The sequence below is a fragment of the Aulonocara sp. 'chitande type north' Nkhata Bay genome, linkage group LG14, assembly GCF_057382095.1.
Source record: "Aulonocara sp. 'chitande type north' Nkhata Bay isolate Kocher_YH1m ecotype deep benthic linkage group LG14, A_spYH_male_GT1.1, whole genome shotgun sequence".
Lineage (NCBI taxonomy): Eukaryota > Metazoa > Chordata > Actinopteri > Cichliformes > Cichlidae > Aulonocara > Aulonocara sp. 'chitande type north' Nkhata Bay.
In genome coordinates this window covers 26853922-26869718 of record NC_141357.1, presented here as the reverse complement: position 1 = coordinate 26869718, position 15797 = coordinate 26853922, and the positions used below count along the sequence as shown (strand labels likewise).

At 41.3% G+C, this 15797-nt stretch overlaps 1 protein-coding gene across 2 annotated transcripts; it reads right to left on the bottom strand.

The window, feature by feature from the left end:
• Positions 1 to 6393: 6393 nt before the first annotated feature.
• On the bottom strand, positions 6394 to 10407 carry LOC147314781 (extracellular calcium-sensing receptor-like). 2 transcript variants are annotated; one of them, XM_086260260.1, is made up of 9 exons: positions 10298 to 10407; positions 9724 to 10018; positions 9475 to 9561; positions 8973 to 9242; positions 8577 to 8783; positions 8214 to 8489; positions 7610 to 7837; positions 7391 to 7514; positions 6394 to 7304 (listed from the first exon to the last, which is right to left on the bottom strand). In XM_086260260.1, the coding sequence occupies exons 1-9, from the start codon at positions 10405 to 10407 to the stop codon at positions 6394 to 6396; spliced, it is 2508 nt and encodes an 835-aa protein (XP_086116386.1). The 2 variants fall into 2 exon arrangements, with proteins under 2 accessions (XP_086116386.1, XP_086116387.1); XM_086260261.1 differs by having other exon boundaries at positions 8214 to 8480.
• Positions 10408 to 15797: the final 5390 nt, after the last annotated feature.

Genomic DNA, 15797 nt, shown 5'->3' with positions numbered 1-15797 from the left:
GGAAAAGAAGTTAATGAGCTCATGTTAAGAACACAAAATGGGAAAAGAAATTGATTGTTCTGCACTGTTTGTGTAGATTGGTTTTTTTGAACTACTAGAAGAATTCTGGAGAACCACTGACGGCGAGAACAGCCCAAATGAGATCCTGGATGATCGTGAAATGGTGTGGCCAGCCATGCGATCGGATTGTGGGATTTGCCTGAGAAACTGATTCAAGCAACCCTGGATTACAGATAAGCCCTATGCACTACTTTTCCTACCCGGATAATAGGGTTTGCACACTGACAATTCCCCTACAGTACACCTGTTTGGGTTTTCAACGACTTTAAAGGACAATTCAGACTGGACAATTCAAACTTCACAACAGGAACACTTTAATCTGTTTCATTCATTCCCAAGAGCTCTGATACTGTTCAGTATAAATCTTCCATTTAAATGTCTTTATTTTGTTTTGTTTTACATGTATTCACCTTTAAAAATGCACTATTAGTGTGCAATTTGGGTTATTGTGTTGTATATGTGTATAAATGGTACTGAGGCAATAAAGGTCCCAGTTATTCACTTCCAAGCCAACTCCTTTTGTGAGTCTCCAAAACAAAACCTCCTCCTGAACCTAGAAAGATGTCTAGGGTCTCTATTTGAAGTGAGAGTGTACTGGTCCTGAGTAGAGGCGCTACACAAGGTTGCCAACTCCCTGAAAAATAAATAAGGGACACCTCGTGGCCAGGGCCGGGCAACCCAGTTGTCTTCACCCTTCCCAGTGTGGTAGCTCTTTTTTTGTGTGTGAAATTATTTTTTTAACCATTTGACTTGAAGTTGATTTAAGCAGATGCATATTCTTTGTGATATGAACACATGGGAAACAAATGATCATTTAGCCATTTATTTTTAGCTCAAAATGACAACATTAACACAGTAAAACAGGTCTCTTTCTTAAACAGAAGCCTGTCATGCTTAACTTTTGAGAATATAAGTAAATCTTTCTTTAAAAGAACTCTGTCCTGCTTAACTTAAAATTATATAAATTAATAGAAAACAATAGAAAGAAAAATATTCTTGTAACTGTGCACATTTAGTGCATTTAGTACAATTGGCTTCAGTTGAGGTATTATTTCAGCTTTTCTAATGCTAATCAGCTGCTCCTGTTTGTAAACCCGCTTGTTCCCATGATTACGCATCTTAACTCATCATCATTATTCATCTATGTATTACTTTTATGTATTAGTCATCTATTTGTTGTAATCATCTATCCTTGCAGTTGTTTATTACACAAAATAAGTTATATTATCACACTTCTGGCCACATAGCGCTGATATTCACTGCACATGCCCATATTAACTTTTTCCAGCCAGGTGTTTTCCTTTTCCCATTCCTCCCTGTGCTTTTGCAGCCTATTTTTCTTTCTCTGAGCGAACAAACGTTGCTGCTCTAATGCTGGGCTCACACTGTGCGATTTTTGGCCCATTTTGAGACGATTTCTGAGTCGTGCGACCGATTTGGTGATCAGACCGATTTTGGCCTTCATCGTGCATCGTGTAGTATACGTGGGGTAACGAGAAGCGATTAACACCTCACGACCAGCTCCCGATCATCAATCGCTCATGAGGGTGTCACCGCAGCCGCTCATACTGCGCATGCGCAGAACGTAAACGTCGGTGAAAAAGACGGAGCAGCACGGCTGTGCAGCGTGTGATCTGGACACAAGCCATGGAGGCACAACTTGTAGAACTTTGGAAAGCTTTTCGATGTGGCATCACAAAATTATCACGACCACAACAACCGTGAAAACAGTTGGATTTACATTGCTGCTCAATCACAGCTGCCTGATCATGTTTTTCATTAGCAATTTAGCAAAGTTGATGGTGGTGGTGTGTCTGTGTGAGTGAAAGACAGAGAGGGAGAGAGTGACAGATTTTCTGTTATAACCTTCATTTTATGGACGCACAGTGTGAGCTCTCAGGTCGCATCAGAGCATCGGGCGGTATAGTGTGAGACCTGCATCGTGACCTACCAACTTCTAACCCCTGCGAGTCAATCGTGCAGTTTGAAAATCGCACAGTGTCTGCCCAGCTTTAGGTGTACTGTCATCCGAGACATGCACCGCAGTGTCGGCGTTTGTTTCCCTGTTGGCCATGCTTCTTGTTGTGGTCATCTGTTGTCTTTTCTCTGTAAGCGACCTTTCCTCGACCAATGAGATAATCTGAATTGTCATACTCGAATTGTCATAAGTGTGCTGTCAGCTCATTGGTCACAAAGCAGGAGAGGGGCTGGGAATTATGTTTTCAAACAAAGCGTTAATTCCATTAACATTTATAGACTACTTTTGATTCTCACTGTATTACGGGACAAAGTGCGTCCCTTATTAGCTCAATACGGGACGTGTACTTTTGTTTCGAAATACGGGACGATTCCGTATTTTAAGGGACGGTTGGCAACCCTAAAGATAAGGTCACGTAAAAGCACAAATGCAGAACCCGACAACGACAATAGCAGAAAGCTAGTGTTGTCGTCGTTCCTGCTCCTCTTCCTCCTCTCATCCGCACGCAACACACACACACCACGTACCTCTGAACGGCACCAGTCTCTCGTCGACGGTGACCTCCGGTCCCGGGCGGTACATGGCGGGCAACCTCGCGCACCACTCGTCCCACATGGCTTTGATGGGGGCCAGTTTGTCGTAGCTATCGCCGCCGCCGCCGCCTAACCTGGCTCGTCTGGTCGGCATCGTGGCTCTGAACACGGACCTGCCGCTCTCGGCGTCCCACAGGCTCTCGCAGGCCTCTGCCCGGGACCTGTACACGCCGGCCAGCACGAGCAGCCCAACGTAGGCTCGGAACTCGACGTGGCCCATGGGTTTCAAGTAGGCCATGAACGAGGAGGCCTCGTCTCGCGCCGCAGCCACGGCTTCTTCGGTGGGGCATCGTCCTCGCAGGTCGAGGTCATTGTTGTCGTCGCCGTTGTCGTCGTCGCCGTTGTCGTCTTCTTCCTCCTCTTTGTCGTCTTCTTCGTCGTCTTCTTCTTCTTCATAGTCTTTGTCTTCATAGTCTTTGTCTTCTTCTTCATTGTCATCATCGTCATAATCGTCGGCTACATCTGTGTCGCGAGTTTCACCGACATCGCCATGCCCGTGATCGCGCCCAAGATCATCAACGCCACCTGAAGCACGGCCGGCGTCCTCTCGCCAAAGCTCCGAAACCCCCCGCCCGCAGTTGACGTCTTCTTCGTCTTCCTTGTCTTCTTTGTCTGCTGCTTCTTCTTCTTCTGTGTCTTCGTCTTCTTCTCTGCCTTTTGGCTCGCCTTGTGAGCCATCAGCCTGGCATAATTGCAACTGAATTTCTTGGCCGTGCTCGCGTAGGCCGCGCACACCGCCCGGGAACCCATGGTCCGCTACCTCGTCGTTTTCGCTCTCCTGCTCCTCCGAGCAGCGCTCCTCCTCTGCGAGCGTTCGGGCTGTCGAGTCGTTATCCTCCTCGGCCTCTTCCTCTTCTTCCTCCTCTTCCTCCGAGTTCTCCTGTTGTTGTTGCTGCTGTTGCTGCTGCTGCTGCTCTTGGTGTTCTTCGACCCCTAGCCCTCAATAGCGAAACGTGGCCGGTCGCAACAACGGAGCGACCGTAGCCCACCCCGCGTACGCCAAATGCGCTGGTGATGGTGAGCGGGAGGAGGACGACGACGATGACACCGCCGGCGAAAGCGGTCCACCTGTACCGACCTTAGTGCTCTTTGGCTCCCACGGTCTAGTGCGTGACATTGTCTTCTTTGTCTTCTTCTTTCTCGTGGCACCTTGTTGTTGTTGTTGTACAGCACGCACCCGGACACCGCCTCTGTAACCAAACCCCAACATCCACGCTCTTATCATCTCACCGCGCAACACGCTGTGCTTTCGCCGGGGTGTTTCTCAACCCCCCCCCCTTCTCTCCCTCCCATCCCCTCGGGGGATTTCGCGACCCCCGCCTTTCCCTACTCCCTCTCTCTCTCTCTCTCTCTCTCTCTCTCTCTCCCTTCCATCCCCTCGGGGGATCTCGCAACCCCAACCTCCTCCCTCCCTCCGTGGGGGACCCGCATCCCCCGACCCCACCGCTCTCCCCCTGGCGGGTGCATCAGGGTTAAGGTGTTCTTTATGGAGGGTGTCAATTATGTTTTTTTTCCCCACAACTGTCAGGACAGCAGTCATGTCCATCCTGTGAGTCCTCCTGAAATAGAAAGACGATTTAGAGTCTCAGGAACCCTTTGCAGATGATTTGAATTAATTAACTCATAGTAGAGTGGCACTTTAAGTCTAAAATATTTAACCTTTTCACAATATTCTGGTTTTGAAGTTGGGTTTTTCTTAAGTTCCAAATCATAATCATCATAATTACTAAATGGGCTAAAAATGTCTAGTTTGGCATATAATGAGTATTTAATATCGGTTTTACTTTTTAAGTTGAATTACTGAAATAAGAATAAGAATAATAATGATGGATTGCATTTATATAGCGCTTTTCGAGGCCCTCAAAGTGCTTTACAATTACACTATTCATTCACTCTCACATTCACACACTGGTGGAGGCAGATACAGTTGTAGCCACAGCTGCCCTGGGGCAGACTGACAATAAATCAACTTTTGCACAACATTCAAATTTGTTACACCTTTAAATATCAGGCAAAATGAAATGTTATATTTACCTTCCTTTTCGATATATGGACCACCAGGACTCAATTCGCTGGTTATTCGTTGATGAACCAAACATGTGACTGGACTCTCCGTTGAAGTGGTCATCATGATGGTGACGTAGTGCGCACTGAACTGCAGTCATAATGCCGTTTTCTGTCCCACAGTCAGTTCTCAGTCTCATCGGTACAACACCAAGGCTCCCAACACATGACAATTAATAGTAAGCTATGACCACTGGATTATTATTGGTTGGTCCACATTCTAGCCACAAAACCTTGCGTGAAAATCCATCAATGCACCCTGAAATGGCCAAACCGAATGGTTTGAGCTTGTCATAACCATCAGCATGCCACATGTAGTTGGGTCGCAGCGAATGATAGGTTCTCCTAATGAATCTTCTGCGTGTTCTCATCTGGCATCCATGAGGATTAAGCTCCCGGAGTATTTTCATCACATCATCCCTCTTCACTTTAAGATGATGCTTTTGTTTAAGTACCTGCCACATTGTTCGATACCCAAACAATCGCCCAGGTCCTTGAAGCTCCGCTCTGATTGCGTTAATGATCGTTGTTCTGGAGAAAATGTTTTCTTCGGTAAAGTCCAGCATTATTGAGTTTACTTTTAAGACTCCTTAAACTCATCTTTACACCATGCAAACTTAACATCATGTCCACGATTACACTATATGAGTGACCTTCGTTGAAATATTTAATGCAGTACTGTAGGTTGTCTGACCCTTCTGCCTGGTCTGTGTCCCGCAAAAGCTCCAGAGACCGTCCACAGGAAGCACAAAAAGGGGTGAAGAGGCTGAAGCTAACGCCACAAAACGGGCAAAACATTTTCCGGTTCTCTATGTAGTGCAGCGAGCACTGTCAGGGTAATACGGAAGCGCTGTGAAGGGTGAGTTTCTCGACGTTTGTTGACATCCCGAATCCCTATTTCAAACAATCCTTTTCCGTCAAAGATTTTTAATTTGTTGCATTTTTTAAATTTGTTGTGGATTTTTAATTTGTTGCGGATTTTTAATTTGTTGCGGATTTTTAATTTGTTGTGGATTTTTAATTTGTTGCGTTTTTTAAATTTGTTGTGGATTTTTAATTTGTTGCGTTTTTTTTATTTGTTGTGGATTTTTAATTTGTTGCGTTTTTTAAATTTGTTGCCGTTTTTTAATTTGTTGCAGATTTTTAATTTCTTGTGCTTTGCACTTCCCAGCCACCGTACTATCAGCCCAAATAGCAAAGAGAAATTAAAAATGCATGCCGTGAAAGAGTTTGGGTCTTAGGAGGTTAATAGCTTAATTTTAAAGGGGAGTGTCAAAAAGTCAATGCTTCCCTGGCGGGTCGCGGAGTGTGGGAGTGCCTACTGGGGTCAGCCCCTCCCTTCCTTCCCTCCCCATCTCCAGCTGCCTCCCTCTTCCCGCTCCACCACAACCACCCACACATGCAGGGCCTTGGAGTAGGGGTATGTCACCAGGGTGCTGAGGAGGCTACCCCCCCCCCCCCCCCCCCCCTCTGTCCCCTTCTGGCTGCCTCTGCCTCAATTTTATCCCACAACTTAGACATTCACATTATTCACACTCTCATTACACATACATATAGGATCAGCAAAGAACAGCAACCAAAAGACGACTAAATAACTGTCTTTAATATTTAGCATTTGTTAATTGTATTTTTTTTATTTAATTTTTGGCCTAAACTGTGCAAAAAAAAAAAAAATCCGTTTGACATAAACTGACAATTTTATGACACAATACCACGACCCATAACAGCTTTCTTTGTGTTCATCTCTGGTCTCAACAGGATTATGTAACATTTGGGTCCAAACAGTGTGATCAAGAGTCCAAAACTTGAAGCAAGAATGGCAAACACCTCCACTGCATCTGCAAGATTTCCTGGTGAGCTGATATAAGCAGGAACAAAGGCCACCCACACAGCACAGAAGATCAGCATGCTGAATGTGATGAGCTTGGCCTCATTAAAACTATCAGGGAGATTCCTCACCAGGAATGCAATTAAAAAACTGAGGAAAGCCAGCACACCAATATAGCCCAATAACACTGCAAAACCAACAGTTGACCCAACTGTACACTCATATACTATCTTGTCATTGTGGTATTGGGTGTTTTTATGTGGAGTTGGAGAGGAAGAGACAAGCCAGGTAGTGCAGATGGCTGCCTGAATAGATGTCAGAAACAGAACTGTTCCTCTCTGCTGCATTGCACCAAACCACTTCAGACTGGCTCCCCCTCCTGGCTTGGAGGCTTTGAACACAGCCAGAACAACCATGGTTTTTACCAGGATGCATGAGACACACAGCACAAAGCTGATCCCAAATGCTGCATGCCTGAGTTGACACGTCCACATCGTGGGTCGTCCAATGAACAAAAGTGAACACAGGAAACACAACTTAAGTGACAACAATAGCTGGAAACTAAGTTCTGAATTGTTGGCACGTACTATAGGTGTTGTGCGATGGTAGATAAAGATCCCCAGAACAACAACACATATAAATGTTCCCAGTAAGGAGGTTGTTGTCAAACAAATACCCAAAGGGTCATGATAGGAGAGAAACTCTGTCTTCTTAGGAACACAGTAATCACGCTGTGGGTTTGACCAAAAATCCTCTGGACAACTGGTGCACTCCAAGGAGTCTGACAAAGAGGGGTTGATGGTGAAATGCATCCTATATTTCACAGAAATTAAATCAATTATGTCATACAGAAAAACAAAGACCTACTGCTCTTGTTAGTGATTTTTCCCTCAGAACAAGGGATGCAGTCAAAACAGCATTCAGGCTCTCTCTTCCTTCTCACCATGTGGGTACCAGGAGGACAACTCTCACTGCATACTGATCGAGGTGGCTATTGGACATAAAAAATAAATATTTATTGCCTACTACAATTCTATATACTGTAAATGTCATAAAAGGTACTTGTCAAATAAAAACATATCTAACCTGTTTGGATTCAAAGTTCCAGAAGATTTTGCCTCCATCAAGTATGAGTTCTTCACCTTTTAAAGCTGTCCTTTTAACCTCACCCACTTTCTGAATTTTAGTACTTCCATCAGGGAGCCACAACGCATTAATAACATCATAAATTGGTACCACATCACCATTCTCGTCAAATGATACTTGATCGCCAAATGGAGTGGTGAAGTTCACTCTTTCCATGTAATAAACAAGCTGTTTAAAAGGAATGTATAATAAGTAAATTACTTTTTGCTCCAAAAATAATTATAGAACGAATGATTTATTCATAGATGGAGTGTAAAATGATATCACATCTGCCATGGCTCCAGTAACTTTACAGTGCAAACAGTGGCAATTTTTCAGTTCCGTATAATATTATATCTATGGTACCTACATATATACAGTCATTTATATCTAAGTCTCAATCAACCAAGGCACATTACTAATAATCCTGTATAAAAGTTAATGACCTCCATGACTTAAATAACTTAACTACTTTTGCTCACAAGTATGGCAAATCCCTTTTCAGAAATTCTGAAAGCATGCAAAAACAATGCGTTCGAAGGTGGAGTGTACAATGATAACACACCTGCCAAGGCTCCAGTGACTGCAAAGAGGCACAGCTGTTCCCACTGAAAGGCCCTCTTCCTGGCTTGCACCGCAGCATGTCATCAAGGGAATATGCCAGTGCATAAACAGCTTTGTACACATTATACTCAGGCCTCAGGTTGGAAATGTCCAAGTACTCATTGTCCACATTTCCTAGATCTTCCTGTCCAGTGCATTGTGCACCTCCACCTTCCAGCCAGCCTGCTGGAGCTGGAGCAAATCTGCACTGAAATGTAAATTCCCAAAACTGATTCACCTGAAATATTTTGGAAAATATTTGTTACACATTATAAAAATATATAATTGTTGTGACACACACAGAGTAAAAGTGTTTAAGTCTCACCAAGCTATTTCCGTAGCTACTGTTGTGATGTAGATCAGGATGTATTTGCAACAGGAATTCCCTGAGCCCTGGTATTTCTCCTTGACGAATAGTGATACCAAGTGTACCACCCAGGTATGGCATAAAGTGAGGTGTTTGGAGCACAGCAGATTCTGTCCAGGCCTCGCTGGCTATCCACTGTAGACCTGTCACATTTTGCCTTACTACCTGTGAATTAAATTAGACCAAATCTATGAAGTAATATTGAACCTCCAACTTCTTTACTGAAACAGTTTCTGAATTATTACATTTTTGTACTCATTTCTGTACTGACAATGATACGTAATACGTGTTTTACACAATATAATTATGAAGACCTCTGTAACTACTAATCATTAAAGTGTTTTAAAGCGAAACCTCATCCATAAGGTGCATCATGCGACTAGGATGTTCAAAGACAATGACAACTCGAGCTGTAGAGGTCTTCATCACATCAACAATCCTCACGAGTTCTTCTGTGTCTTTGTCCCAGGGCAAAACCTCAGTGTAGGCCAGGCAACCTTCACCAGACACACTCAGCTCAGACTGAAAGGATCTGGCTGCATGAAGCCCATAATCATCATCAGTGACGAGCAGACCTGCCCAAGTCCAGCCAAAATGCTTTAGAATCTGGATCATTGCACGTACCTAAGTGAATACAGATTAAAATGCAAGTGCATTAAAAAGAAGAAAATTTTTTAAATATAATTGCAATTTAGCTTTATTCTTTGACACAATACAGAAACGAAATAGAGCATAATTCTCAAAACTACGTATATCATTATTTCTAATATTTTCATATCTTTCTTTGTTCTTCTTTTACACAGATATTGAAACATACTTTTGTGTTTCCATTTTAATTTTGATGACAAATTTTCACCTGGAAAGCATCACTTGGGATCGTTCTAAAGAAGGATGGATACTTTTGACGGTCACTCAGGCAGGAACATGTGGCATAATAACTCACCTGTGAAAGACACAGACTGTATATTCGGGAGCTATCCATGTAGAGATATCTTAATTTTGTCATCATGACTGCATTATTTTTTATTTCATAAAATGGTTTTACATTTTCAATTAAATCAAATTAATCCATGAAAACTGTTACATGGTCAAGCAGAAAACTTACCATAGGTACTCTGTACAAGCCTAAGACGTTGGAGATTGCAATAGAATTTGTAGAGGACGGATCACCCACAACCCCTATGACTGGAGGATTTCCAACACATGTATCATCTACTACAATTTGATCCTCTTGACCACTGGCTAATGACAATGCTCCACGGAATCCAATTCCAAGTTCAAGGCAGCTATCATACAGAGTGTATCCCAGAGTCACATTTGGTAGCAGGTTTGAGTTTCTGTTGATCTCATCAATAGCAAACGCCATGGTCTGTGCGGACTTAAAACCTAGGACATACATACTAAGGCAAGAAAAATGTAATTACTAACATATATATAATACAACACAGGTTTTAAATTATAAGTAAACGAGTGCCTTTTGAAAATGTTGCAAAAGTAGAAATATTATACGCAATCAGGGAAACTGAATAACAATTAAAGACATATGTCAAAGGAAAAAAAATGAAAAAGAAGACGCATTGTGTAGTTATTTCAGATACAAAATACATATTTATACTGGCACTAAGTTTGACAGTTTTCTTATTCTATTTTTTTTCCTGCTTTTTCCCTGTCTTTGTTACCCATGGCAAGTAGGCTGTTGTGGCTGCGAGGTAAAAGACAGATCAGGAACACTTGAAAAGAAATGGACTTGAAACAGTCCACCCAGAACCACATCTCCAGTTTTGTGCATCTCATTTAGATGAAACTGTCCCTGCAGCTGACAGGACAAAGAAAACTGAGGAGTGGATAGAATAGAAAAAACACAGGAACACAGCAAAACAACCACGACTAAATTGTTTCGCAAAGATGAGCACATGACAGCTTTCTGAATTGTTGAGATCAGTCATTAGGTTTTATTGTTTGCCATTCCCTTTTATTGACTTGCTGTGTTGTTTAATCTTGCACACCACCCATCAGGGAAGAAGGCGGAGTATACTTTTCATTTGAGATTGCTTTGTATCCAGGCAAACTCAGGGAACACTCTGTGAGTAAATTAGTCATCAGTAATAACTCACTGAAGAATTGTCAGAGTAGCAGGTGTTTCTGTGTGCATATCAAGTGACACAAAAGAAGAATAGCAAAAATGACATAACATTATTCATGTACAGTAAAGTTAATGTGGAATGTACAACAACATCAAATTAAAGAGTTTCAGTCCATATTTGATTTGAAAGAGAGGGACAACAAATTACTTATTTGATCACTACCCAGAGTTCGTGGCCACAGTTGAATAGTTGTAATCTGAATTGACCTGTAAATTAAAAACTTAGCTCAGACTGTACAGTGCCTGTATCATTGCACATGTTTCCCAAATCCGTCAGTGAATCTCATGCTCCACTTTCCCCAAACTCGTGAACAAGACCCTAAGACATTTAAATCCCTTCGATTGGGGTAGTAATTTGTCCCAGATGGTGTTGGCATTCCACCTTTTCCGGCTGAGAACTATGGTCTCTGACTTGGGGGTGCTGATTTTCACACTTGGCTGCAAACCACTCCAATGCAAGTTGGAAGTCACCACCTGATTAAGCAAACAGTAACACATCATCTGCAAAAAGTAAAGATGAAATCCTGAGGCCATCATAGTGGAGAACATCCACCAGCCTGGACAGACCAAGATATTCTGTCAACGCTTGCCCACTTTCTCAAACATCCTTGAGATAAAGACTTATCCAGTTCGACAGCCTGGATGAAAACCTCATTGCTCCTCCTGAATCAGAGGTTCAGCTAACAGATAGACCCTCCAGTATGCTGGTACAGACTTTCCCAGTGTCATGATCCCTCAGCTTAGTTTCATCCACACATGAAGCAAAAGGCCTAAAATCCAGCCTTTGTGGGTGTAATTTAACACAGTCCCATGACAGAGTTTAATGCAGGGGTGTCCAAACTTTTTGCAAAGAGGGCCAGATTTGGGAAGGTGAGAATGTGTGGGGGCCAACCATTCAGCCTGAAATATTTTGAATCATTAACATTAAATGCAAATGAATGACCTTATATTTCTTTCCTTTTTTCACACACAAATTTTATTATAATTTTTTTATTATGAATTATTTATTATTAAATGTTTTTACCAAAATAATGTATTCGAAAAACACAAAATGAAGAAAAATTAAACATCTAAATTCAAAACATGTGAACAGGAAAAAAACATTAAGAGTTAACTTTTTCAAAAGTGCAAAACATTGTGGGCCATATAAATCTGTACATCACTCGTTCTTTAGTTGTCTTGTTTTGTTTTATTGACCATCATTTTGACCACTTTTTTTTACCATCACGGGTTTTTTTTTTTTTACTTTGTTACAGACTAGGGTTGTTAATCCATTTCTCTCACCAGCCATGGCAGGTGCGCCATCCGTAATAATACCAGTGACTTTATTCCATGGTAGTTTCATGTCATCTACAGCGGAACAAACAGCAGCAAATAAATCTGTTCCTCTTTTTTGGTCCTTAAGGCTCTGAAGGTCAAGTAGCCTCATTGTTCCGACACACAACACAAAACTATCCACAATACTACACACTAACTACACAAGACAACACATTAACTACACACTCCAAAGATGCTAAATGTCACAAATCTCTCACATCTCAAAACTCGCTCTCTTTTTTTCTGCTGTCTCTCTCTCTCTCTTGCCGTCACTCCTAAAACTTCCCCCTCTTCCTAAACGACCAAATGTCATGTTGCCATATCATTTTTTGATTGGTCGACATGGTGCGTTTTTCCACCAACACGAACAGGCTGTTTTTTGTTTTATTTTTTACATTTTTTGGTCATAAGCAGAGCGTGCTTGCCAGCACTGTCCTTAGAGATTAAACGTGGCGAAACTATTCAGGAAAAAACTCCGCATATGTATTGTTTATCATGACTGTGATTTTATGTGGCCTATCAGCACAATTTAAAAGCTGGTATATATTACCTTGTTGTTTTTTAATCTTAAAGTGGTCATGTGATTGGCTTACCATGACTACTTTATTCTTCCTCAGTCAAACAACAACACTCATGCGATTGTTTTGCCCCCTTAGCTCCAGATGTTGTGCCAAAAAGTGATCATCTGCTAGAAAATGATTGCTGTCCACAGCTACATCTGTGCAACTGATGGTGCAGTAAGCTGAAGACAGCTTCAACCGACTGTTTGTTGAAAAATAGTAACGTGACTGCACCGCGTTTTCTTGTTAGTAACGGCAACGGTGTTGTAATAATAGGAATAGTAATTAGTTAGATTACTCGTTACTGAAAAAAGTAACGCCGTTACTTGTTACGCCGTTATTCCCATCACCGGTTACGAGCCAGGCAAACATTGGCAAACTCTTGCTTCTTCTCAGGACAAATGTTCTCCACCATTTTCATCACACAGTCTTTAATGAATTCACTATCAGAAAAAGGTTTGCAGTGCTTGGCAATCAGCTTGCCTTTGCGCCATTTTCATGTAACTCATGGGCACTTGTAGAAAAAGTGCTGTGTTAAAACAGCTTCGAGTTGCTTCAATTTTTTACCATGTTCTTTCCCAGTTAGCTTGTCGTAGATAGCGTATTTCGTCTGGTAGTGCCTCTTAATATTGAATTCCCTGAAAACAGCCACAGTATCTTGGCAGATTTTTTAACTTTGCTCTGCTCATTGCTGACATGCAGGACTGGAACTTGGAGGAAGTCTTGGGACGTTTCTACCTCCTCAAAAGGATTTCATCCTGTATGGCTAGAAGAATTCATCTACAGCTGATGTGTTCCCTCTATCCTCGACTATAACCTCATCAAAACTGGAAGTAGCATTAGCAAAAGGTTTTTAGAATTTTTACTTTTTTCAAAATGTTTAATTTTAAAATAATTTGATTATACAGTTGCTATTACCTGATTGAGCTTTTTGCTTGTCCCTGATAAATTGAATATAATTGAGTATTAAAATACAGTTATTTGAGGTTCTTATCTGCTATTCTACCCTTTAACCCTTTAAGACCTACCATAGAACCAAGAACCAGAGCTTACTTTATACTTTTACATGCTGTAGTTCCATTTTTGGGAGCATTTCAAGTTGCTATACATCAATACAACTGTTATAGCCCATATTTTAATAATATGTATGCATTAAGTCCATAGTAACTACAAAAATTGCAAAAAACTGCAGTAAACTAAAAAAAAAATTTGAAAATCGTTTTTGTTTTTTTTGTTTTTTATATATATTTCTACCTGGAGAAATTTAAGAGGTTTATTCCTCAAAACTGTAAATACAAAAAAGTTGCACAAAATAGTTTACAACAACAGGAAATTTATTTTAAGTGTCTTCATAGTTTTATTTTTGAAATACACCAATTTTTATATATTGCAGGAAAAACGAAAATAAATATTATAATGCAAATTTGCAAAAAAAAAACAAGCATATGCATCAAAATAAACTATTTCCAGCAGTGCAATATGAGTCCTAAGCATCCCAGAAACAACACAGAAAGTCATAAAGTCAAACATAATTTTTAACTCATTCACTGCCATTGACGTCTATAGCCGTCAATTGCAGTGAATGAGTCAATGGGTTTAACTCATTCACTGCCAATGGCTGGCAGTGAATGAGTTAAAAACACCAGTATAGGCTCATAAGGCCTTGATGGTAAAAAACCAAATTTCCGCAAAATGACGTCACTTCCGGTTTTGGGCAAGACATGGCGGACATGCGATAGTTCGCGCTGATGGACGTAGGAAGTGTTACAAACGGCTGATCAGATCGGCAAAGCGTGTTTCTGGAATATTATGTTTTTATTGCTGCAAGTGCTTTTTATGCAGTTTTTACAAAGCTATATGTGGAAGGAAACCGTGACCTAGGACAAGCTGATGGCATAAGATGTAAGTACAACTCCTCTGGTTTCATATGCAAAACAAAATTATTGCGCTAGCTTACGTGGTTGCAGTGCTACTGGGATTTAAAAATAGTTACACAAAACAGAGCGTGCCCGCTCCGACCGGCTTTAAAGGGTTAATGTTGAATTCTCTCACAGCTGCTTTATTCCCATATTGTTGCAGTATATTAATGACTAAAGTGGATTATTTCAGTTGTTCTCCTGACTGAAGTTTGGTCCATTTACAGCATCCTGCCATGCGATTGCATTTGTTCTCCCAATAATTTTTATAGAGTGGAAAAAAGTTAGCGTTCATCCTCCAGCTTCACTGTTTATGTTATGCTAACATAGTTGTGTTGCTATCAATCACGTAGCACATCCTTATATACCAGCTAACCCAACTTCAGTAACCCTAAAAAAGTCACTGCTGTTTAGTTTTCTGTATTCATTTATGTTGGAAGTGATAGCAGAGTTGTACGTTTTAATTTTTTCAGAAATCTCTCAGTCAGAACATGGCATATCATGTTTAGGTGGAAACTAGCGAGGTAACTTCCTGCTAACTTCTAACTCTGTTAAATTAAAAAAATTCTGTTTTCATGAATGCCTGGATGTTAAACTTTATTGTTATACCTGGTAAAGCAGCAACGCTGACCATTTTATTAAAGATTAAAGAATTTAGACAGTTTTTAACTCTCAATGATGCTGCAGTGTTTGTTTGACTTTGGGACCTGAAGCGGACAGAGTTTTGGACCCAGATTAGGCTCCTGACTATGGTAGCCGTAATGCTCAGACAATCCATCAAGTGGTGCAACTTTGTAGTTTACCAAAGTCATACTAAAACATTTTTTGACAGTGTTTTGAATGGTGTGTACCACATAAAATTGGTTCGAGGTCAGTAAGCACAACCAGAATTCATACATAAGGCACGCCAGATTATACGACACACTGTCGACTTTTGAGAAAATTAAAGGATTTTGACTGCACCTTATTCTGCAGAAAATACGGTACACAGAAGAAAATAATATATCACAATATGGATTTTAGGCCATATTGCCCCCAGCCCTAGTAGTGTCTGAGAGGTGGCTGTTTTCCAAGGTAAAGAAAATGCTGGATGATACCCCCCACCCACTCCATGACATGCTGGCTAGTCACAGGAGCACAATGAGTGAGAAACTGAGATTGCCAAAGAGCACCACTGAACAATGCAGGAAATCATTCCTGCCCGTGGCCATCTCCCTGTACAACTCCTCCACCTAATATACTG

Bases quoted from the DNA above. Each gene is read 5' to 3' on its own strand.
- LOC147314781 (XM_086260260.1), bottom strand. From the start codon at position 10,407: ATGCACAAAACTGGAGATGTGGTTCTGGGTGGACTGTTTCAAGTCCAT. The intron at 8,784-8,972 runs GTTTCGCTTTAA...TTTAATTCACAG, and splicing joins TGATGCACCTTATGGATGAG to GTAGTAAGGCAAAATGTGAC. The intron at 7,515-7,609 runs GTTAGATATGTT...TATGTCCAATAG, and splicing joins GGAACTTTGAATCCAAACAG to CCACCTCGATCAGTATGCAG.